Below are 23,016 nucleotides of genomic sequence, written 5' to 3' on the forward strand. Positions count from 1 at the left end.
CCGGATCCAACTCCAGCCGATTGTTATCCACCTCCAGAAGCTTGACAATGACAAGCAAATAGGATGGAGGCACAGATCGCCCGCACATGGCAAAAGGCGGCCACTGTTGCGTTGCGTCGCGCCCTGAGCAGGCAGAGGAATGCGCGCCAACCCCGTTTTTCGTTTGACCATGGCCCCCGGAGGAATGAGCGGAAATTCAGGAGCAACCCGGCGCCCGGAAGGCGTTGGAATGCTGGCCCAGACGGCGGGGACCAGCCGAGCGCACAACAACAAAAGGGCATGCCGGACGCCACCTTGTTTCTCTTCCCGCCGTCTTCTGCTGAACGGGCAGGCAAGGACATGATATAAGCTTTCAACGTGCGACGACCTGACACGGAAGCCAACAGGTGGTGATCGCCCGTCTCTGAGAGACTCTGATCGTCCTTTGTGTAACTCGGTGCTTACACCGGGGGTATCACCACATCTCAACCCGTCAACCGCGAAAATGAGGCTCGACATGTACTGGACCGCGTTGGTCCTCTTGTTGCCGACTGTGGTGTTCTTGACGGGACGAAACCTGCTACTCAGACCATTTCACAAATTCACAAGGATACTCCGGGGAAGCGGGCAGAGCGAAGAGCGGGAGGAGGTCGTGTGCTGCAACGAGAAGGATGAGGAGGCGAGTCGGTTTCGCCGAATATTCCTGCAGGTCTACCTGCTGGTGATGGGGTCAGAATGGCTTCAGGTACGGTCCATATGCACGAGCTGTTCCAACGGGGACGAGATACTAATTCCGGCAACAATAGGGTCCGTACATGTACACACTTCTCCGAGACGAGAAGGGCCTCGACGAGTCCACCGTCGCCTGGCTTTATGCCACAAACTACATCGCCGCAGCCGTGTCGGCTCTGGGCGTTGGTTTCCTTGCGGACCGGTTTGGGCGGCGCCTGGCCTGCCTCGGGTTCTGCATTATCCACTCGATAGCCTGCCTGACAGTGCTGTCCTCGAGCCTGCCCGTCATATTCCTGGGCCGCGTGCTCTCGGGCGTCGGCCTGACTCTGCTGTGGACCGTGTTCGAGAGCTGGATGGTGACCGAGTTCAACGCGCGAGGACTGCACGCGAGCTCCATCTCGCTGACGACCATGTTCGGGATCATGACGACGAGCAACTGCATGTGCGCCATTCTGGGCGGAGTCCTGGGACACTGCTTGGTGCTCGCATTGCGCTCAAGGACGAACCCGTTTGTGCTGGGAATTGCACTGGAATTCGTCGCCGTCTACCTGATGTTCCGAGACTGGAACGAAAACTACGGGACCAGGCAGACCACCGACGAGGAAGAAATCTCGGAAGCGCCAGAGAAGTCCAGCGAAGGCGCATTCGGAGACGTCCGCGTCTGGATGCTCAGCTTCATCACCTGCTTCTTCGAGGGCGCCAACTTCCTCATCCTCTACTTCTGGCCCGGCATGCTGCAGGACGCGCACAGGCGCGCCCTGCTCGAGGCCGGCGACGAGGATGCCGCCAACGCCAGCGAGGTGCCCTACGGCGTCGTCTTCGCCTCCTTCATGGCGACCATGATTCTCGGCGCCCTGACCTTCGGCGTCATCGCCCAGCAGGCCGGCAGCGGCGGTGGCGCCCCCGCGTCCCTCGTCAACCGCGTGCGCCGCGCCGTCGCGCCCTACCAGCTCTTCGCCGCCGCCATCGCGCTCGCCTCGGCCAGCCTCTTCCTGCTCGGCACCGTGCGCTCCGAGCTCGGCATCTTCCTGTCCTTCCACCTGTACGAGCTGTGCAACGGCGTCTACGTGCCCAGCATCGCGTACCAGCGCGGCATCATCGTCGACGAGAGCCGCCGCACGGGCCTGTACGGCCTCATGAAGATCCCGCTCTTTGTCTTTGTCATCCTGTCGCTGAACTTGTCTGCTGCCGGTACGTTTTTCTGTTTACGATTTGGCCTTCGCCCTGCGCGTGATTCCTTGTTCCTTGTATCTTGCTGACACATCTGAAAAACTATAGACGATCGAAAACGCAGGATCGCTCTTCTAGTCGCTGGCGGAACGCTGCTTCTCGCGTCCATCTGCGCTGCGATGCTCAAGACAAAGCCACAGACGGACGAAAAGATCGCGGACGGAGTCGAGTTCGTTCAGATTGGATTTGACGAGAAACTCGATGACGCGTCTGATGACGAGAGTGTTGATGATGATTCTTTTGACGATGACAAGCGAGATGTGTGAAGTGTGCTCTCAACGACACGAGGATATCTTCTTTCTTTCTTCTTTTTTTCCCCATTTATTTCACAACGATCTGTAAAGACTTCATTGGGAGGCATCAGCGTGGTACATTATTAGAGGCGTTGCACTTTTTGGGACCTTTCACAAAAACATATTTCATTGTAATGGTATCTTAGCGAACTTGAGGACACACCATACCTCAGCTCTAGATTTCATCTCTGCATAAGGCGCACATGGCCATGCATTTAGCCAATTCAACCAATTGTTCATTTACTCCTCGTCCTCTTCGTCTTCCCAGTCCCCTGCATCCTCTTTGGCCTCGTTCAGCTGCATCTCTGCGTCGCCCTCCAGCCCTTCGCTGTCCCACGCTTCGTAGTCGTCGCTGTCCATGTCGTCGATATCCATCTCGTCCTCGTCCTCGTCGTCATCCTCGCCGGCCGCCTTCTTGGCTGCCGCCTTGGCCTTGAGCTTCTTCTCCACGTTCTCCTTTTGCTGCTTCCTGCGCGCCTCCTTCTCCTTCCTCCGCTTCTCCCACTTCTGCTCCAGCTCTCGGATCTCCTCTTGCGACTTGTGCAGGTACTCGTGCCACATGACCTTGCCGGAGCACAGGCCCTCTTCGACCTTGGTCATCCGCAGGCGCATGCGGGGCCCGAGTTCGACGAGCTTCACCGCTCGCTTCTCGACGTTCTCCTCGGCGTCTCCTTGCTTCCCCTCCTCTTCCGCCGCCGCGGCAGCAGCTCTCGCCTTGGCGCTCATGGTTTTCCTCGGCGCAGTCTCGAGGATCTCGACTTCGGCATCGGTCTCCGCCTCGCTGCCGCTCGTGCCGTCGGTCATGTAGCCCTCGCCATCCTCGCCGCCGATCATGTAGTCGGCGATATCCTGCAGCTTTCCCAGGTTGGGAAGGCCGCCCTTCTTGCCCTTCTTGGAGTGGAGCAGCTTCTCCGCGGCGTTGAGCCGCTTCAGAGGCTTCGATATGCCAGTGGTCTTCGTCGTGATGGCGTAATGCCTGAAGTTGAGGATGAACGAACCGTCCTCATCGTCTTCTGATTGCTCACGGTTCAGGAGGAGCACTCTGCGGATCGACTTGAGGGGTGTTCTCTGGGGGTTGATGGGCGGGAAGAGGGATTGGAAGACTGTCGTCGTCAAGGACTCGAGGTGCTTGGGGACTTTAGAGGTGGAGTCGGACTCTGCGCTGGAGAAATTGTTCATGACGAGCTGCAGATATCATTAGTATGTGCTCGGAGCAAGGTATAACAAGAACGGGGAGCTCCATACCAGAGGAGGATTCAGATACTCCTTGCCGCCGCCCTTGGGATGCCTCTGAGCTTTCCTGACATCCCTACCCAGCGAGTACTTCTCTACCCTGAAATTGAGCGTGGGACCTCGAGGGGTCAACGCTATGCGGAGGTTGGTGTTGCCAGATTCTGACCGTGAGAACAGCATCAGGTGTGTAACGCCGAGCGGTCCGCACATCGTGACATAGTCGCGCAGTCTGTTCGCTCTCCTCTCCTTGAGCCTGCTCGCCGTGCCTGGCTCCATCACTCGCCGCACATCAGTGGCCAGTTGGCTGATGCTCGTGCCGACCTCACCGGCGCCGATGCGGATGACCATGCTCTTGGGGTCGCGGATCGAGGCATTGCCGGTGTTGATTGGGGTCGGTGCCTTGTTGGGGTTTTGCGCCCCGACATGGGTGCGCTTCTTGGTCCTCTTTTTCGCCATTGCTGTGTATCGAAGGGATTATTTGGTACGGTGATGCAATGCGGACATCCAAAGCTTCAGTTCTCTCAATGCAAGCCACCCAGAAAAAAATTACAGTGGGGCGGACTCGATAAGATAGAGTTTTCTTGGTGGGCAATCCAGTAGCTTGAGATGGCTTGGGGCAGTGAGTGCGATAAGGATAAGGCAACCATGAAGACGGCGGCCCACTAAAAAGTTTGTGGAATCCACGACCCGACCAGAGAGCAGGAAGACTGTCCCTCATCTACGTCTATAAGGTGTGCAGCAGCATAGCAGACGAACATGGCTCCCTCTAAGCTTTCATCCAAAATGCCTTCGGCCAAAAGAAAAGCCTCTCACTCTACCTCGGCCGCCGCCCCTGGCCCGTCCAAGATCCAGAAAACAGCCGCTCCCCGCCCAGGTGTCGCAAAGGAGCCTTCACCTGCATCCTCCGCCTCCGAGTCCGAGTCCGAGTCCGCTGGCGAGATAGAGAATGCATCCGCATCTGAGGAAGAAGGCGGCAGTGAGGTCGAGGACGAGAACGAAGAAGCAGGCAATGGCGAGAGCTCTGATCGGGAGAACGGCCAAGGAGAAGGCGAGGCAGGCGAGCAAGCAGCAAAGACATTCAAGGAACTTGTAAGCCTCTCTCCACACTACGGGTGAGCTTCAGACATGGTCTTTTGCTAACACAAATTCACCCAGGGCGTGGTAGATGCTCTCTGCGACGCTTGCACGACTCTCAAATACACAAAGGCAACCCCAATCCAGGCGAAATCCATCCCCGTCGCCCTCGAGGGGCGAGACATCATTGGTCTTGCCGAGACGGGTAGCGGTAAAACGCTTGCATTTGCCCTTCCCATACTCCAGGCTCTGCTCGAAAAGCCTCAGCCCCTCTTTGGGCTCGTTCTAGCGCCGACTCGCGAGCTGGCTGCCCAGATTGGCGAGGTCTTCGATGCCCTCGGCGCCTTCATATCACTACGATGCGCCGTCATCGTGGGTGGATTGGACATGGTGTCACAGTCAATTGCTCTGGGCAAGAAGCCACATATCATTGTTGCAACCCCGGGCCGGTTGCTGGATCACTTGGAGAAGACGAAGGGTTTCTCTTTGCGGAACTTGAAGTACCTGGTCATGGACGAAGCCGACAGGCTATTGGATCTCGATTTCGGCCCCATCCTGGACAAGATGCTCAAGTTCATCCCCCGCGAGCGGCGGACCTACCTGTTCTCAGCCACCATGAGTTCCAAGGTTGAGAGTCTACAACGGGCGAGCTTGCGCGATCCGGTTCGCGTCAGCGTCAGCTCGAGCAAGTATCAGACGGTCTCGACACTGAAGCAGTACTATCTATTCATCCCTCAGATCCACAAGGACGTGTATCTCATTTATCTGCTCAACGAGTTCTTTGGCAAGTCAACGGTCATCTTCGCCAGGACCGTGTTTGAGACACAGCGGATCGCTATCCTACTACGTTTCCTGGGATTCGGCGCCATCCCACTGCACGGGCAGCTCTCGCAGACTGCGCGTCTTGGAGCCCTAAACAAGTTCAGGGCCGGATCCAGAGATATCCTTGTCGCCACCGATGTCGCTGCGCGTGGTTTGGATATCCCCAAGGTGGATGTGGTCGTCAACTTTGATCTGCCACAGGACAGCAAGACCTACGTGCACCGTGTCGGTCGTACTGCCCGAGCTGGAAAGTCTGGTCTTGCCGTCAGCATTGTGACGCAGTACGACGTCGAGATCTTCAAGAGGATCGAGCACGCTCTAGGCAAGGAGCTGCCGGGATACAAGGCCGACAAGGAAGAAGTCATGGTGTTCAAGCAGCGCGTGAGCGAGGCACAGAGGCACGCTCGCGTCGAGATAAAGGAGCTGATGGAGAACAGGGGCAAGAAGGGAGCTACGCTCAGGGGCCGCAGAGATGGCGGGAAAGGCGGAAAGGGCACCTCGAGGAGAGCCGATAACATGGACGCTGACGAGGGTTGAGTTGCGGAGGCATGTGAATGTCTTGGTTTTACGGAGTTCAAGGTCTCGGGGCACCAAAAGGCATAGGGAAAGCGATTGTCAATTCAGTGTCACCAAAACTCGTTCCAGTCTCGCCGTCGATATTGAGATGTGGTCAGGGGTATCGTTGCCCACTTGATTCGTCTTGCAACTCCGCAGGAGACCGTGGCAGACTGATATCCACGTGCGATACTCAATCTGGGGTTTCCCATCTTTGACTACGGAAGAATAGGGGTCTATTACCCCTCAATAAATCTGGTTGACATGTCGCAGTGGTCAAGCAGCCAGGTAGGCGCCTTATCTTCAGCTTCTTCAGCTGGTCATCATGTCAGCAATTGGTCAGTGATCACAGGGGTGTGGTCTAGAAAAATCGACAGGGCTTCAGACACAGTACATCTGACGCGGCGGGATACGGCGGTCTCTGGCGGTGGCACAGTGAAAGAAGGATATTGAATCGTGCCCCCTCCCTCTGTCGTCGCTTATTCGGTCCTTTTCGATTAGTTGACAGTCCCAGGAGATAAAGAATGCCAAGTGCGTGCTAGACAAGGGCTTAAACTGGGGTCTTGCCCACTGAACTTTGGCCCAGCGGCGCCGCGCCGCCGTTTGTCGATCCTGGCGCAACCCACCTTTTTCACCTACCGTATCGAGTACCGAGGCCAGAGCAGGGCCTCGATTTGGTACGCTTCCAATTCGTGCGCGCGGAGGTGGGTTGGCCGCTAACTCTTGGCCCGGAGACATCCATCCTACGTAAAAGGCTGTCTGCTCCGGGAGGCGCATTCTGCTAGGGCAGGGCCGTCTATATGCCCTGGAACTCTATCGAGATGGCTTGCGGCTCGGGGGGGCTTTCTGTCCTCCTAGTTTCTCTCGATCTTCAGCGACCCAGCGAGCCACTGGACATGCCGCCGCTAGAAGGGACGGGAGGCAAAAGTGTTCCACCCATCCTCTCAGGCTGGTCCCGTCCATGTCACCAGAAGCCCCTGCTTGGTGAAAAGCAGCTGCACGGAGATGTGTGCCGAAGATGGATGGGTATGGGCGTGGACAAGTAACGGCTTGTGGTGAGAATCGGCGCTTGAACGAGGGTGGCAGGTGAGCATTTGTGGCGGACACGCCGTCTGCAAACTCGGTCGTCCAACATCAGATTCCCGCCCTCTTGGCTTGGTTGCATCCATCGCGGGCCACATCAAGAGTCGCCTTTCTTCGCCAGCCAATCCGCCTGGAAAGAAGGCCTCTGTTCCACAGAGCGGGCCCTAGGCACATGCCCAATGGTCGGCACCTGGCCCTGTTTTCCCACAATTTGACGTCGTAGGGGGACGGGATAGTTCTTTTGCCCTTCTCGAACGCGCCGCTAACCTCTTTGCTTATCTCGCCCGAAGCTTGCGGATTGGGCCGAGGAACGAACTATTTTTTCCATTTCGCTTTGGAGAAAAAAAAAAAAAGATATCAGCGTCCTGTCCGTGTCGCGTATATGGTCCGAAGATGGTGTGGCACCCGAGTTGCAGGCGACGGCGGCGGCGAGGGTCCATCCAAACAGTTCGTTATCAGAGACCAATGCTCGTGCCGGGGCTCCCTGCCAGAGGCCATCGAGACATCTATCGAGATACCCTTGGCAACTACTTGTAGTTAGCTGACAAGAGCTGTGATCTCCTTCCTCTTTGGGTTCAGCTCGAATCCCCCCACAGAGATGCCAGGCCTCGTCTGCTTCCCCAGAGCCGATGGCGATTGGCAATGCCTGCTCTCGATACGCTGGGCAGTGGTGATCGGCACCACATGCATGCACCAGTGATGTCTTACAGGACTCTGGTCCATGTCAGGTCGTGTCCGTGGTGTGTGCCCCAGAAAATTTTAAAAAGGGCCGGACGGCTGTCTCCACGATGGCGAGGTCTCGAGTGCCCTCTCGTGCTGGTGTTGCTGCTTTGCCCTGCTGCCTGTCCCCTTTGGCGTGACATCGACTCGTTTTTCTTTTCCTCTCTCTTTCTCCTAGACCTCAACGTCTAGCCCTTGCGCCCGGACCGACGTGCAGCGTTCTCTCTTGATGGTCTTGTCGGAGAGGTTGCGTATATCCCAATTCCACACCGGAGGTACTATCGTATCGAGGGGAAAAAAGAGATATTCTGCTGCAAGACGTTGTCGCCATGCCATCGCACAGTGACAAGCAGGAGCCGGCGGTCTCGCCGATCGAGTCGCCTGTCCATACGCCGCTATCTGGGCATAATGCCTCTCCCCAGATCGGCGTCGAGCGCAATCCCGACCTTGCTCTCGACTACGCCCACGAGCACACTCACCCACACCTTCACCATGGCGAGACAGCCGCCAGGGAGGCGGACAAGGAGCACGAGATAATGTACTCGACGGGAACCACTGGCCGTCAGGGCGGCACCGATCTGTTGGACGGTCCGACAAAGGCGCCGCACAGCCAGACCACGGGAGCAAACCAATTGGCCGAGGAAAAGGACGTGGAGAACTCGTTGAGCAACGAGGAGAACGGCAATGTCGGTTCTATCCGCCGCCGCAAGGGCGAACAGGAATCGTGGCTGCGGTATATCTACCGTCGCTATCGACCGTTCTTCCATGCTTTCATCTGGAGTGTGTGGACCGCGTAAGTCACTGGCCACTTTTCCTTGCACCCGTGCTTGACAGAGATCGCTCTGCTGCGACTGGTCAGAGTGCTGAATCTCAAATCGTGACAGCTGGTGGATCTTCGGTCTAGTCTACCACCGCAGTGACAATTACGGCTGGCTGAAGCCGTTCCTGCTGTGGCTCGCCATCACGCTCCGCATCATTACCCTCTGGGTCCCGGTGTCGTATGTCATGCGGCCCGTGAAGTTCATCTGGAAGAGCACCGCGACCCGGGTCCATGATAAGATTCCCTCAAAGTTCCGCCAGCCGCTGGCCGCCGTCGTCACGCTCGCCGTCTTCCTCATCGGGTCCTTTGTCCCCGAGGAGACCGGTGACAACACGCGCGCGAACCGGGCCATCTCCATCTTCGGCCTGCTGGTCATGATCTTCCTGCTCTGGCTCACGTCCCGCGACCGGAGGAAGATCGCCTGGCACACCGTCATCGGCGGCATGCTAACACAGTTCATCATCGCCGTATTCGTCCTGCGCACCAAGGCCGGCTTCGACATCTTCGACTTCATCTCCTTCCTGGCGCGCACCCTGCTGGGCTTCGCCAACGAGGGCACCGTCTTCCTGACCAACGAGGACGTGCCGAAGCTGGGCTTTTTCCTGACCGGCGTGGTGCCGCCCATCATCTTCTTCGTCGCGCTCGTCCAGCTGCTCTACCACACGGGCCTGCTGCAGTGGTTCGTCGGCAAGTTCGCCGTCTTCTTCTTCTGGGCGCTCCGCGTCTCGGGTGCCGAGGCCGTCGTCGCGGCTGCCACCCCGTTCATCGGCCAGGGCGAGTCGGCCATGTTGATCCGGCCCTTCGTGCCTCATCTCACCCGTGCCGAGCTGCATCAGATCATGACCTGCGGTTTCGCGACCATTGCGGGCTCCGTGCTTGTGTTCTACATCTCCCTGGGCCTCAATGCGCAGGCCCTCGTTTCCTCCTGCATCATGTCCATTCCGGCCTCGCTCGCTGTATCCAAGATGCGCTACCCCGAGACGGAAGAGACGCTGACCTCGGGAAGAGTCGTTATCCCGGACGACCAGGAGCACGAGGCTGTCAACGGTCTCCACGCCTTTGCGAACGGTGCCTGGTTGGGTATCAAGATCGCCGGCATGATCATCGCCACGCTTCTGTGCATTATCGCCTTTGTCGGGATGGTCAACGCCTTCCTGACCTGGTGGGGACATTACTGGAACATTAACAACCCGGTATTGACCATCCAGTTCGTCCTAGGATACATTCTGTACCCGGTGGCGTGGTTGCTCGGCGTCCCTAAGCAAGATCTCCACCCCGTGGGCGAGCTGATCGCCGAGAAGGTAAATGGGCTCTCTTGAACTTATTCCAAAGACCATTGCTGACGATTCTAGATCATCATTAATGAGTACGCCGCCTTCAAGAAGCTCACTACGCTTGAGCCTTTCAAGAGCATGGCTCCGCGCTCGCGAATCATTGCCACCTATGCAGTTTGCGTAAGCCCCCCTTTTCACACCGCCTCCGATCTCTTGCAAAATGCTAATGGTTGCTCGCATGTAGGGCTTCGGAAACATCGGCTCGCTGGGCACTCAGATCGGAGTGTTGTCGCAGATTGCCCCGGGGCGTGCCGGTGATGTGTCTCGTCTCGCGCTTTCGGCTTTGTTCTGCGGTGTTTTGTCGACCCTCACCTCTGCCAGTATCGCTGGCATGCTTTTCACCGACCACATGCTGTAATACTAATGAAGATGGGTGAAAACATATATTTGATTGAATGTGTTGACGATCCTCAGCCTCGAAGGTGAGGACTGCATTTGGGAGGCGAACATCCTTGGAGATGAGCGGGGGGCCTGTGGCTCTAGCCAGACTTATTATGATCTTGATTTCCATCAAGCCGTTGAGCTTATGAACGAACTGAAAGAACCATTCTGCAGTCAGAGAGTATCGTCGTCTTGTGAAGGGTGGCGTGCCATGGGCTAGCCTTTGTGATCGCCGAAGTGTAGTTGGTTTGTCGCCAAATTGTTATGAAAAAAAGATTGGGACTGCGAATAAGAGGAATGATGGTACAAATTTCGTACACAGTAGTACGATTGATGTTCGAAGGTTGAAGTCTTGAATTCTTCGATTGTTGCCGTGTAAGAAAAGGAGGTCGTTAAGGGGGGCCGGGTAGGATCCGGTGCGCCCTTTTGGCGACATCCTGGCGAACCCCCGCCCTTGCCGACTGAGTCACACGGAGAAGGTGCATTGCAGACGACAATGAAGGCCATATGGCCATTTGCATTGGGGAGATGATATCCAAAGCGATATCATTGACAACTTGAACCTCATGCCAAGCATTCATCTCGGTCTCACGTCAGGGGCTACAAGGACCTAGCGTTCACCTCAGGACTTGAGATCGTTGAGCGTACAAAGACGGTTCCAACTGCGCACCTGCTCATCGACCTCGGAGATTGAGATATCCCATTGATTGTAAATGGGGGGCTAAGAAAGGAACCAAAAGTTCACCCTGTAACATTTGTGTATGCCATACCCAAGTGGATCAAATGGTGCGAGGGATTACGCCAAGTCCGAGCAACATCGCTCTTCAGAAAGAACAAGATCGATGGATTTACTCCCTCGTTGCCGACCTAGTGTTGTGGTGGACCTCTATCCTTAAGCTGTCGAGTTCCTAATATCGAACGCCAACCTTCCCTTCTGATCCCGAATATCTGTCCGCGCGCCGGCCTCCTCCGTCAGCCACTTTGCAAACAAGTCGTTCTTGTGATGCACCGCGATATGCAGCGCTGTCCAGTTCTCTAACCCGCTGCTTGTGGCGTCAAGCACTGCGCCCTTCTTCAGCAGAAGCCGCCCGATGTTGATATCTCCCGCCTCCGCTGCGCACATCATTGGTGTCAATTCCTCCTTCCCGAATCTCACGCGGTCGCCGTCCACCGTGGCACCAGCCTCGACGAGCATCTGGACCGCCTCGAAACTGCGCGAGGTAAGAGCAAAATAGATCGGCGGACAGCTGTGGCCGCCAGCATTGGGATTAGCACCGGCGTCCAACAGCTTGCTCATGGCCCTGACACTACCCTGCCGGGATGCCACTGCGAGTGCGGTCAAGTCCATGCCAGTAGATGTACCATCAACCTCGGCCCCGGCTTCAAGAAGCGCGTCGAGCAACTCGGTAGACTCTTCCTCATCCTCATTAAGCTCGGAAGCGGTGACAGCAGAGATAAGAGGCAAGAAACCAAGGCCATCGGGCTGAGAGGGATCAGCACCCAAGGCGAGGACAAGCCGGGTCATCTCGGCGTCGCCTCGTCGAATTGCGGCAGTCAGCGGGGACGCTAAACTGTATGTGCAATCGTTGATGTCAACGCCAGCTTCGATGAGCTCGAAGACGGTGTCCTGATGGCCATATTCCACGGCCAGGATGAGCGGGGTCTGTCCATCGATGGTGGCTGCATTCAGAACTGCGCCGTGGTCCTTGAGAACACGAACGGCTCTGGTGCTGCCAGCGCTAGCAGCGCAGTGGAGAGGCATCCAATTCCTCTCATCAGTGTCGTTGACGTTGGAGGCGGTCAGGGCCGAGATGAGCTCGGCAACATCGTCACTCTCTGCTGCCTGGTGCAGTGGCAGACGACCCTGGTGGCCTGGACTGGCCCAACGACTACTGCATTCCAGCTGGTAATTCAGCTCAGAAGCCCCCTTGCCGCTCATTGTACGCTCAGAGACCGGGTTCTCGTGCAGAAGAAGCCATTCAAACTCTTCGGCGAGGTAAGTCTCTTCTGTTTCCCCGACAGCCAGCGTGAGGCACACCCACGCCTCAAAGTCTGGCGATTTGGGAAACCTTTCGACAAGCAGACCGACTCTCGAAAAGGTCTTCTTTGGGATGAGAGGCTCGTCTGAGAGCAGGTACGCCGATCCGTTAGACACTGCCTTCTCGAATTCCCGGACGCTTTCAGGGCTCTTCTTCTGCGTCTCTTCACTGATGAATCCCACCGTGTAGGCTCCCGGATCTTGGCCGTTCTCCAGCTCCAACACGAGACACCCTGGCTTGCTCGGGACAATGCGCCTCACCTTGCTCGTCAGCCACTTCCTGGACATGCCTCGCTTCTTCCACACCCCTGCAGTATTGATCTTGCAGTCAACCAAGCCCGGAAAAGTTGCCGGCGCCCAGCCAGGCCACGATGCCCTCGGCGGGCCATGGAAGAGTGCCAGCCGAGTCGCGTGTCTCTTCTGCGCCGTGTACACCTTTTGCATGGCATCGTCAAGGCCGTCACCGAGCCGCCACTTCAGCTGCAAGGTAGGAAACATGGCGCGTGCGTAGTCCAGAGGATCCCAGGCATTGCGGTACCCACAGCCTATGGCGATGTCAGGCAGTGAGATGACATCGTCCCCGTAGAGCCGCAGGCGTCGAAACGTCTTGCAAAGACTAGGGTATTTTCCAGGAGCATCCACCAAGTAGTTCTCTCCGACTTCGGATCTTGCTTTGCTTTCAAGATCACCAACCATGTCGGCGAATCCGACGAACCCAGCTTTCGTAGCGATGACGGCATTTGTAGCGAGCTTGATCTCCTGGTAGGTCCAGACCCTGGTAGCCCAGGCTGTTTGAGAATGATCAGTATGAATCCTCCCCAGAATCAGTTGCGGAAGTACTCACTTCCACAGGCGAGGACTGCCGCCGTCTTTTCCGGATCGGTAGAGTCCAATCTCAGGCAGAGGGCATCAAAGACGATGACCGTTCTAGCATTTCGATAGATATCGGCCATGGCATTGATCAGAATTGCTTTCACTTCCTCTTCTGCCACATTGAGAGCCCTCTTCCCCCCTGGAATGGCGAGACTGTCGGTCCATATCCACCGGATCCCCAGAGGCTCCACGAGGGCAAACACTTGATCCAAAAGACTCTTGTGGAGTCCGCGATTTTCGTCGTCAGCACCCATACCTTGAGACCACACGTGTGATAGGGCTGCATATCCCGCATCCGGATTCACGCAGAACTCGCCATTCCTGTTCACGCACAATGCACCCAACGCCCGTGCTGACTGTTTTATCTCTTCGAATGTGGGCTTGATCAAGAGCGAAGGATCATTGGGATCTCCCTGGATGGTGAAGGAGAGCAACCCGCTCGTAACCTCGGAAGAAGTTACTCGCAGGCTGTTGAACACTTCATCCAGCTCCTCTTGTCTCCAGTAACAGAATTCATTCTTTGAGAGCGGGTTGGCAATCGCATCCGAGATGCCTTTGTTCAGCAGATAATCCCTCACAGCTCTGTTGTTTGGGACTCGCTCAGCTCGAGTGGAGAAGTTGTCTAGTGCCGCCAAGATTGCGGCGACATCGTAGGATGAGGACGACATGGTGCCTTGAACGGTTACTGCGATGGAGAAAGTACTGCAACAAAGTTAGAAAGAAGTCAAGGTTGTGGACTTTGATCCATATCGATTTGTGGTTTCGTCAGAGCTGAAGTTTCGTGTCACCTGCGATAGGAACTGTGGCTGAGACGGACCAATAAACCCCAAGCAGACTAATGCATGTCTGCGGCCAAATGCACAAATGCACAAGCCAATGAAACAAGTTACTTGTCACTGCCAGTTGCCTACACTCTGTTCAGGACTACTAAGGTCGGAGATTGAGCGCGGGCGACGTTGCTGGCCTTACGGGCTTTCTGGCTTAGAATGAATCTGATTGTGTTTTTCCGCGTTGTATGCTCAATGGTCAAGTGTATAATATGACTTTGGCGAACAACCCTTCACCGTAGCCATGTCTGATATGTTGAACAGACTTAAACGTGAGACAGCTGGGTGTTTGATGGCCTGGACTCAGTGCTCCCCATGGATAAGTGTGCCCAGGGTACTGTTGATATAGAGAGTTGATTAAGAACTGTCTGCACATGGGCCGCCTTCATCATAGCAATTAAGCCACTACGTATCATTCCAACCAAACAACAGTATACAGTTGACAAAAAATCCCGTCTGGATTATTCAGTCGAAGGTGAGTTGTCCAAGTTCGCAAGGGCCTGCTGGGTTGATTGTGAGATGAAGGCGAGAAGAAGGGGAATAGACTGAAACTGGTCCTTGCGTAGAGTCACTAGGTGCGAGCCGGGAAGACTTCGGGACAACTTCGGGGCATGAAGCTCACGGGTCAACTTCGGGACATGAAGGTCTCGACTCATTTCCTCGATACTTCCTGAGGCAACCACCAACTTGGCCCCTCTGCTCTGTCTATAAATACCTGCCCTCCTTCTCCTTCCCCTCCACATTTCCTTCCCTCTCTTTATTCCAACACAAGTCTCCTCTTCGAGTATCCAGGCAAGTTCCAACTCTCCCTTCCACCTCAACAATTTCTCACCTTCTGCAGCACCTCACAATATCTACTCGCCTTGACTTCAACTCAGCAACTCAGCAACTCATCAACTCAGCAACTCACCACCAACAACTTGCAGATCACTGCTAACTCGACATCTCGACCACATCGTCTCATGCCTTTATATCATGGACTCGTTTTTCCATGACCCCATATCTTGGACTCGTGTTTCCATCTGATGGGCTCGTGTTCCCATCCAGTCGCTAACAGTCCTCGTGTTGGTAAGTATGCCCCTGCCCAGACATTCTCAGCCCCTCGTCACCTTGCGCCCATTTGACCACCAGCTCACATCGTCTCCTCATGCCAGGCTACCCGTAGGAAAAAACGCGGTGCGGGTCCTCTTCACTTTCGACACGGCCTGCAGCTTATGCTGTACCACCACCCCGGCGAGCCATAGGCATACATGGCTCGGGGGGTCCTGGCCCGGTCCCTCGCACTCGTGCTTGGAACTCGCGCCTTGGCCGCCCGCAGCTCGTCCCTGGACCCAAAGGACGCTGCGCCTGACCTTCTCGACCCGCGGGGGCGGAATCTCAGTGTCGTCACAGCTGATGGAGATAGTGGCCGCCGTGATACGATAACCAACCTTGCTGCTCTGGTCCCGCACCAACGGACCCTGGACCAGGGCTCTGTGGCAGGAGGAGGCCGAGCCGACTCTCGTCCCATCGCACACCGGGACGAGATCGGAGGCTGTTTTAAACAATGGGAGAGGGCAACATCGAGGGCCCTAACTGTGAAGCCCCCCTTGGGTGTGCTGACAGCAGAGTGATAATATTTGGAACTAGTTCAGGGTGTTCCTCCTGGGGAGAGAGGTGCCCGCGAGTCCCGGTACCACACTACCTCCGGGCTCGAAGAATAGGTGTAGACCCGGCCGCTCAGCTCAGTGGTTCCTCAAGGTGGGCCCTCGCCAGTAACCCGGGAAGGTCTGAAGACTTCGCGGTGGGTAAGCCCGGGCCTCGCCACTTGAGTAGGAAGCATGCCCGCTCCCCATGCTGCTCAATCAAACCGAGTGTGACGCTCTTCAGTTTTTGGAAACAGTAACCATGGACCTTGCCTCTTTTTTCTCGGCTTGGTCCTACGGTGAACGTGGCCCTGGTATTACACTACCTCCAGGTGTCGCAACCACCATCACTCTGTGGTGGCATCTTATTTTTTCATTGCAATCGCAGGCTTGCCTGTGATGTGAAGAAGAAAAGAAAGGTCTTTACGTCAGATACATGCTTCCTGCCCATCTCCCGTCTGGGAAATAGAGGGAGCAACCCACTGGCTCCAGGTATGATACACGTTGCTCAAAAGCCTCATGATCTCCCAGGCTGGGCTCGATCTAGTGTCACGAACGTGGCACAGTCACAACAGGGTGAAGCAGCAAACTCGGCATCAAAATCATGTTTCTAGCGGGTATTGTTCTTTCGATTTAGCAAATATCTCCAGCCTGGCTCTTCATTGGCCTTCAGTTAAGACTCGGGTCCAATCGAACTTCCTCCACCGCTTCTTGAAACCATCTAATCTGGGATCACTGCGATTCCAACGACCCTGCCGCTTGATAACATCGGGCTCGGCATCTACCATACCGCCAATAATCTCCCTTGCGAAGAGGTCTCCCTTGGGCCACCGGCTGGCATCCTCAACGACGTGGCCCAGCCCCCCATCCAGGTTGAACCACACGTGAAAGTAGGGCATCTCCTTGGCGATGCTCCTCCTGAAAGCCAGACGGCCCAGACCCTCGCGAGCCTTCTTGCCCGTGTCGATGATCTTCTTGTGCTGGGACCACTCCTCATCGGCCGAGAGCATTGCTTCTCTGAAGAAGGCGGGGGCCGTATCGCCCAGGTCGTAGGGGATGGGCACGGCGACGAGGGCAGCATGTAGCCGGCGCTGCGGCGCTGCTGCGTTCTCGTAGAACAGTACCTCTCTCCCTTGATCGTGGAAGAGGCGAGTAAGCGACTTCATGAAGTTCCGGATCTCCTCCCATTCATCGTCGTCACACTCGAGGAGGTTGTTGCGATGGCTGATGGGCACAATGACTGCTCCTCCTTCAGCGCCCGTCAGTTCCGGCTCCGTGGGCAGCGTCAAGAATACCCGAGTGGCGAGGGAGATGATGGGGGCGATGGGCTGGTTCTGGGGCGGCTGGCGCTCCTCGTGGTGGCAGAGCGGACAGCTGTCGAGGATCTTGTTCATCTTCTGGAATTCGTTGACGGCGACGTTCTTGAGGCTCGTCTCGGACTTGTGCACTCTCTTGGCCAGCTTTTCGGCGTTTTCGTCTAGATACTCGAGATCGTTGTCGAACTTGCCGTCCTTGGCGATGCGCTCAGCCAGGCGCAGGCCCTCGCCGCCGACCTGGCCCCGGGTGCGACGCTCCTCTCGCACCATGTCTTCGATGCTCATGTCCTCGTTTGCAACGACTTGGCCGCGCTCGCGCCCTCGTTTGTTCTCCACGTTCTTCACTTCACCCCTGGGCCCGGCGAGCATGCGGTTGTGAGAAGCGTCAAGAACCACTGCACGGTCGTTGTTGATGCCCGAGGAGAAGGTGGCCATGGCTGCGTTGTACTCAGCCTCCAGCTTAGCGGCATCGGGCGCTTTGCGCAGTTTTGCCTTCATCATTTGCGCACGTAACCGGTTGAGCGCCGTCTGGTCCATGGGCACAGCCCGCGTCTGCTCAGGCATCGGGACCCCTTGCTGCGGTTCGGGCTCCTCAACCTCCTTCGGCTCTGGCCCCTTCTTCCGTTCCTTGTACAGCTCCCCTGTTGGTTTCTCTTTGCCAACGAATCCTTCCCCATATAACCTTCTCCTATCTATTTCCATCTTCTCCTCCCGAGCGTCGTCAAACTCCTGCAGGCTGCCGTAACGCTCCAAAGCAATTTCGTCAGCTGGACGGCCGGTCTGCTCGGCCGTCGTGAATACTGCATTCAGTCTGGTCATTCGCCACTGGGAGCCTGCATCGCCGAATGTATAATCGACATCATGTTGGGCCGGCAGGTCGAGGTCGTCGATCGTCTTGCCTGCGTTAAGATCCTGCAAGATACCCGAGTTCAATTCTCGACTGGAGATGGCTCTTTGCTCTGTCTGCTTCGGTGGAGGGGTGGGTTCTTTCTTCTTCCGCTGGACATAGTCGATGTCGATGGCAGAGGGTGCAGTCATCCATGAATCTCTGACCAAGCCTTCCTTTTCGGGGGTCTTCTCCTCGTCAGGGAGCGGGAGGTCCTCTTTGGGATCATGCGTTTGCAAGTACTCTGGATCGTTGGGGTCTGCATTCCGGTCGCGCCGGCGTTCTCGTTGTCCGTCTTCTCTGTCTCGATGTCTGTGACTGCGATGTTTTGACTCGCCTTCCTCGTCCCGGTGGTGGCGCGATCGCTTATGACGATGTCTCTCTTCGTCAGACTCACGGTCGTGAGCCCTATGGTGCCTGGACTTGCGGTCTCTGTCGGAGGATCTCTCGCGTCGGTGATGATGCCGGTGCTTATTCTCTTTCCTTTCGGCTCTCTCCTGCTCTTCCCGCTCTCTCTCAGCCTTCTCTGCTGCGAGAGACTTCTCAAAGGCGTCTAGCCCATCCATTGGAAATGAATGCTTGCGGATGGCGGAACCGCAAATATTGTAAATGTGATTGCCAGCAGACTTGGCCGAGGGCAACCCAGCTATTTGCTTCGGGCTGTATGATGTGATGTCAGAAACTTTCGCTTTGCGACTGAGCTCTAACTAGAACCAACCTTCGAAGCTCCAGCCCACTCCAAGGTGATCCTAGTCCCTCGAGTCCCTGTACCATGAGCAGACTTAGCGTCACACTTTGGCCTGGTGGGGCTTGCAGTAGGCCCCGACTCAGCGCATTGTCGCCGCCCGGCCCCGCTCTTTGATATCGAAATTCTTCTCGATGACAAAAGCTTGAATGCGACAGACGCAACTCCAGCATCTACTTTGTAGAGATAGAACTCGCAGTCTGCAAAAACATGGCTTCGACTTCAGCATCAGCGGGCGACAAGCCGCGCCAGCCGGTGTCGATAGTGTGTGTGGGCATGGCGGGTGAGTCTTGATCGCTGGTGTACAGCATCTCCAACGTCTTCTTGAAAACAGGAATACTGACTGCCTCATAGGATCTGGCAAAACAACGTTCATGCAACGTATCAACGCTCACCTCCACGCGAAGAAGGAGCCCCCATATGTTATCAACCTTGACCCCGCCGTTCTCAACGTGCCGTTCGACAGCAACATCGACATCCGCGATTCAGTCAACTACAAGGAGGTTATGAAGCAGTACAACCTCGGTCCCAACGGCGGCATCCTAACGTCCCTCAACCTCTTTGCGACCAAGGTGGACCAGATTCTCGGCCTGCTGGAGAAGAGGACGACTTCAGATCCAGCCAACCCGTCTCGCAAACCCATTGAGCACATCCTCGTCGACACTCCTGGTCAGATTGAAGTGTTTGTGTGGTCAGCTTCGGGCACTATTCTCCTCGAGTCGCTGGCCTCTAGCTTCCCGACTGTGATCGCGTACATTATCGACACGCCTCGCACTGCTTCTACCAGCACCTTCATGAGCAACATGCTGTACGCTTGCAGTATCCTATACAAGACGAAGCTGCCCATGATCCTGGTCTTCAACAAGACGGACATCAAGGACGCAAGCTTCGCAAAGGAGTGGATGACGGACTACGACGCCTTCCAGGCAGCCCTGCAAGAAGACGAGAACAGCAACGCATTCGGTGGCGTCGAGGGTGGCGAGAACATGGGTGGGACTGGTTACATGGGCAGCCTGCTCAACAGCATGAGCATGATGCTGGAAGAGTTCTACGCCCACCTGAGCGTAGTTGGCGTCAGCTCTATGACGGGTCAGGGCATTGATGAATTCTTTGCCGCAGTGCAGGAGAAGGCCGAGGAGTTCCGTCGCGACTACCAGCCTGAGCTCGAGAAGCGCCGACAGGACCGCGATGAGGCCAAGAAGAAGGCGCGCGAGAAGGAGCTGGACAAGATGATGAAGGGCATGAGCTTCAGCGGTGATGCGAGCAAGACCCCGCTTGAACGGCACGCCGAGGACAGCGACGTGGAGGTCGCCAGCGACGGAGAAGACTCGGACGATGTCGGCCCTGAAGAGGAGTTCGACAGGGAGGGCCTCCAGTCTCGATACGAGGCTGCTATGGCCGACAGGGACGAGTCACTCTCGGGAGACGCAAGCTTTGCCAAATATCTGCATTCACAGAGGTAATGAATGCATGCACGGAGTGGAGGGATCATGGCGTAAATTTTCAGGGCTAGGTGCATGGATTGATGCTGCATGAATTGGCGTTTTGATTGTTTGATACCAGGACAGCAATTACTAGGGTAATTGTATAGAGATGAAAACATGAAGAGAAAAAGATCTTCATTTGAACTCCGAAACTCCTATGCCAGACCTTCCCAGTGATGTATGGAGGGATCCGTTCATCGGTATCTTTGATGACCACCCTTCCCACACCGTAAAATGACATGCTGCTCATTCTTAGCCCTCGAACTCCTCTACCACCATGAAATGCCAGTGTTGTATGTCTGCCCTTTTTTTGAGGACCCTTCGGTCACTCGTCATCGAATGAGTCGTCGCTCAACGAGCCTCGAACTGAACCATTCTGAATCAACTAGTTAGCATCCCCGCCAATACTCTCCAAGGGCGACGATGACTTTACTCACCTCTTGGTGCGCTCCTTGTACAACACACGGCATCCACACTCCTTGCATCGGACAGGGTCGGTGCGGCGCAGCGTGGTCTTGATGCCGCAGTCACCACAGAGGTAGTGCATGTTGCCCGAGTCGTTGACGTCGTTGAAGCCCTTGGGGGCAGAGAGACCCATGGTCTGGCCGGCGGCCGTGGGGACTTGGTAGCCTTCGCGCGACATGATGTTTTTGGTGAGTTTCGTTCTCGTAGTAGCAAAGAACGCGGATGTTGCTTGCAAAGAATGAGTTGCGATGCCTACAGAGATGGAGGGGCTAAGAAATAGAGGTCTCGACACAAAGACTAAAGGCGGTGAAGAGAAAAATAGTCACTAATCGCACAAGGCGGTGCTAGAAACATCCGGCAGAATTAGTCAGCTCGTGTCCCAAAGACCAAGCAGCCGAGGCACGAGTGACGTCTTCACTCACCCTTAAGTCTGCTTGTATCGGTGTATTTTGTACATTGCGCAATCCTTCCGCATCTCGAGCTTCATAAAGTTCATTCCATTCCTTTGATCATGGACGAGCCGGTTGTCTCCTTGGAGCACGGCTGCCCTTTCTGTCACATCGCAAAGACGTTCCCCACGTACAACCCGACTGTTCCTCCACACGCATCGCATCCTTCGATAAGCCCTGCTAGCACCGAACCCCAGCCCGCAGCCTTCGTCATTCTCTCCACACCCATCGTCGTCGCGTTCCTCGATATCCTGCCACTATCTCGAGGACACGTCCTGCTCTGCCCTCGCAAGCACCGACAAAAGCTCACAGAGGTATCGGCGGAGGAGTCTGCCCAGCTGGGGTACTGGCTACGCATACTCTCTGCTGCAATCAGCAAGGCGACGGGGGTACACGACTGGAACGTCGTCCAGAACAATGGCGCAGCGGCCGCGCAGGTCGTACCGCACTGCCATTTCCACATTATTCCCCGGCCAGAGCTGAGAGAGCAGGGTCGGTGGAGCTCGCAATTCACAATGTTTGGTCGCGGACAGCGCGCGGAACTGGACGACGACGAAGCTGTCGAGGTCGCGGCCAAGATACGCACGGCCGTAGCCGAGGTGTTGAAGGATGAATCAAGCCAGCCAAATCTTTGAATATCAGAAACTTTTTATTGATTATTGATACACAAAGCTATCTCTATCGAAGACGACCCCGCCCTCGCTGGCAGCGCTTACTCGTCGTCGCCAAAGAAGACCTTGACAGGGAGCCAGCCATCAGTGCAGACTTTGAAGCGGTCGGGAATGTTTGAGATCTTGGAGACCTCGTCATCGGACAGGCTCCAACCGTCTAGGTCAAAGTTCGCCTCGATGCGCTCCTTGGTGACCGACTTGGGCAGGACGCTGTAGTCGCGCTGCAGACCCCACATGATCAGGACCTGCTGAGGGGTCTTGCCCTTGGCCTTGGCCACGGACAAGATCTGCTCGTTCTTGTACAGCGGGGAGTCGGTGCTGCCCAGGGGCGAGTAGGCTGTGACGTGGATGCCCTTGGACTTGCAATAGTCGATAAGCTTTGGTGAGGGGTTGCACGGGTGAAGCTCGACCTGGTTCACGGCAGGTACGATCTTGAGGACGAGTGCCAGAGTCAGCATTTCGCCTTTTGACGAACAGATCAAGTGGCAGGCGCGAAACAACTTACCTTGGTGCTCTCAGCAGACAGCAGCTTCTCGAGGTTCTTGATGGCAAAGTTGCTGACGCCAATGTTGCGCACCTTGCCCGTGTCGACGAGCTTCTGCATCTCGCGCCAGGTGTCGACAAAGTCCCAGTCGGCATAGTGCTTCTTCCTGTCGTCCGGGTCGGTGCTCGAGGGCCAGTGCATGAGGTAGAGGTCGACGTAGTCGGTGCCGAGGCTCTTGAGGCTCGAGTCGATGCCGTCCTGGACGTGCTTGTGCCAGGTGTTGTCGAGCTTGGTCGTCAGCCAGATCTGGTCGCGCGGGACGCCCGAGGCCTTGATGCCGGCGCCCACCTCGGCCTCGTTGCCGTAGGCCAGCGCCGTGTCGATGTGCCGGTAGCCCTTGGCGAGCGCCCACTCGACGGCGTTCTTGACCTCGTTGGGCTGGGACTGCCATGTGCCGAGGCCGACGGCGGGGATGGAGGCGCCCGTGTTGAGCTTGAAGGTTTTGCTACGTTTTCGAATTTGTTAGCAAATTACTCTCGCGAAATCGCGTCGGGCAGATCGCTTCATGACTGCATTGGGAGCTCTCACCTGGTGTTCTGTGTGCTTGCCATTGTGTTGCTCTCTTCAGTCGATCAATTGCGCTTAATGTGTAGGCTGTTCTAAGGAGGAATTGAGATGTATCACAGGAGGACGAAGTACAAGAAGCTGGTCAGTTGGGAGAACAATGAGTTTATTCCCGTTGTCCCACAAGTTTCGTCGCCTCATGTCGAATGTATGATGAAATACTGTTCACCTTGGTGGCGGGTCATTCGTGGGGTCTTTCCCTAGCTGTTCCCCCCGCTCCTCCCACGACGACGCCGTTTCTTAGCAGCTCCCGACATCCATTGGGACTGGCGC

At 56.1% G+C, this 23,016-nt stretch overlaps 10 protein-coding genes across 10 annotated transcripts; 5 read left to right on the forward strand and 5 right to left on the reverse strand.

Moving 5' to 3' along the window:
* Positions 1–484: 484 nt before the first annotated feature.
* E0L32_006900 (uncharacterized protein) lies at positions 485–2,207 on the forward strand (the record flags this gene model as incomplete). Its single annotated transcript, XM_031141584.1, has 3 exons — positions 485–724; positions 786–1,902; positions 1,990–2,207. The coding sequence occupies 3 exons, from the start codon at positions 485–487 to the stop codon at positions 2,205–2,207; spliced, it is 1,575 nt and encodes a 524-aa protein (XP_030994199.1).
* Positions 2,208–2,474: 267 nt separating this feature from the next.
* E0L32_006901 (uncharacterized protein) lies at positions 2,475–3,923 on the reverse strand (the record flags this gene model as incomplete). Its single annotated transcript, XM_031141585.1, has 2 exons — positions 2,475–3,419; positions 3,480–3,923. 2 exons carry the CDS (start codon positions 3,921–3,923, stop codon positions 2,475–2,477), a joined length of 1,389 nt encoding a protein of 462 aa, XP_030994200.1.
* A 327-nt stretch (positions 3,924–4,250) lies between these two features.
* Positions 4,251–5,900, forward strand: E0L32_006902 (uncharacterized protein; the record flags this gene model as incomplete). Its single annotated transcript, XM_031141586.1, has 2 exons — positions 4,251–4,556; positions 4,623–5,900. 2 exons carry the CDS (start codon positions 4,251–4,253, stop codon positions 5,898–5,900), a joined length of 1,584 nt encoding a protein of 527 aa, XP_030994201.1.
* A 2,150-nt stretch (positions 5,901–8,050) lies between these two features.
* Positions 8,051–10,233, forward strand: E0L32_006903 (uncharacterized protein; the record flags this gene model as incomplete). Its single annotated transcript, XM_031141587.1, has 4 exons — positions 8,051–8,514; positions 8,606–9,842; positions 9,894–9,995; positions 10,060–10,233. 4 exons carry the CDS (start codon positions 8,051–8,053, stop codon positions 10,231–10,233), a joined length of 1,977 nt encoding a protein of 658 aa, XP_030994202.1.
* A 915-nt stretch (positions 10,234–11,148) lies between these two features.
* Positions 11,149–13,835, reverse strand: E0L32_006904 (uncharacterized protein; the record flags this gene model as incomplete). The annotated part of the gene is made up of 2 exons (XM_031141588.1): positions 11,149–13,082; positions 13,139–13,835. The coding sequence occupies 2 exons, from the start codon at positions 13,833–13,835 to the stop codon at positions 11,149–11,151; spliced, it is 2,631 nt and encodes an 876-aa protein (XP_030994203.1).
* Positions 13,836–16,278: 2,443 nt separating this feature from the next.
* E0L32_006905 (uncharacterized protein) lies at positions 16,279–18,387 on the reverse strand (the record flags this gene model as incomplete). Its single annotated transcript, XM_031141589.1, has 1 exon — positions 16,279–18,387. One exon carries the CDS (start codon positions 18,385–18,387, stop codon positions 16,279–16,281), a length of 2,109 nt encoding a protein of 702 aa, XP_030994204.1.
* A 389-nt stretch (positions 18,388–18,776) lies between these two features.
* Positions 18,777–20,029, forward strand: E0L32_006906 (uncharacterized protein; the record flags this gene model as incomplete). Its single annotated transcript, XM_031141591.1, has 2 exons — positions 18,777–18,849; positions 18,921–20,029. The coding sequence occupies 2 exons, from the start codon at positions 18,777–18,779 to the stop codon at positions 20,027–20,029; spliced, it is 1,182 nt and encodes a 393-aa protein (XP_030994205.1).
* Positions 20,030–20,401: 372 nt separating this feature from the next.
* E0L32_006907 (uncharacterized protein) lies at positions 20,402–20,693 on the reverse strand (the record flags this gene model as incomplete). Its single annotated transcript, XM_031141592.1, has 2 exons — positions 20,402–20,426; positions 20,488–20,693. 2 exons carry the CDS (start codon positions 20,691–20,693, stop codon positions 20,402–20,404), a joined length of 231 nt encoding a protein of 76 aa, XP_030994206.1.
* A 333-nt stretch (positions 20,694–21,026) lies between these two features.
* Positions 21,027–21,599, forward strand: E0L32_006908 (uncharacterized protein; the record flags this gene model as incomplete). The annotated part of the gene is made up of 1 exon (XM_031141593.1): positions 21,027–21,599. One exon carries the CDS (start codon positions 21,027–21,029, stop codon positions 21,597–21,599), a length of 573 nt encoding a protein of 190 aa, XP_030994207.1.
* Positions 21,600–21,676: 77 nt separating this feature from the next.
* E0L32_006909 (uncharacterized protein) lies at positions 21,677–22,730 on the reverse strand (the record flags this gene model as incomplete). Its single annotated transcript, XM_031141594.1, has 3 exons — positions 21,677–22,066; positions 22,141–22,624; positions 22,708–22,730. 3 exons carry the CDS (start codon positions 22,728–22,730, stop codon positions 21,677–21,679), a joined length of 897 nt encoding a protein of 298 aa, XP_030994208.1.
* Between the last annotated feature and the right edge of the window lie 286 nt (positions 22,731–23,016).

This window comes from Thyridium curvatum, assembly GCF_004353045.1.
Source record: "Thyridium curvatum strain D216 chromosome Unknown NODE_40_length_362384_cov_81.811220, whole genome shotgun sequence".
Taxonomy (NCBI): domain Eukaryota; kingdom Fungi; phylum Ascomycota; class Sordariomycetes; order Thyridiales; family Thyridiaceae; genus Thyridium; species Thyridium curvatum.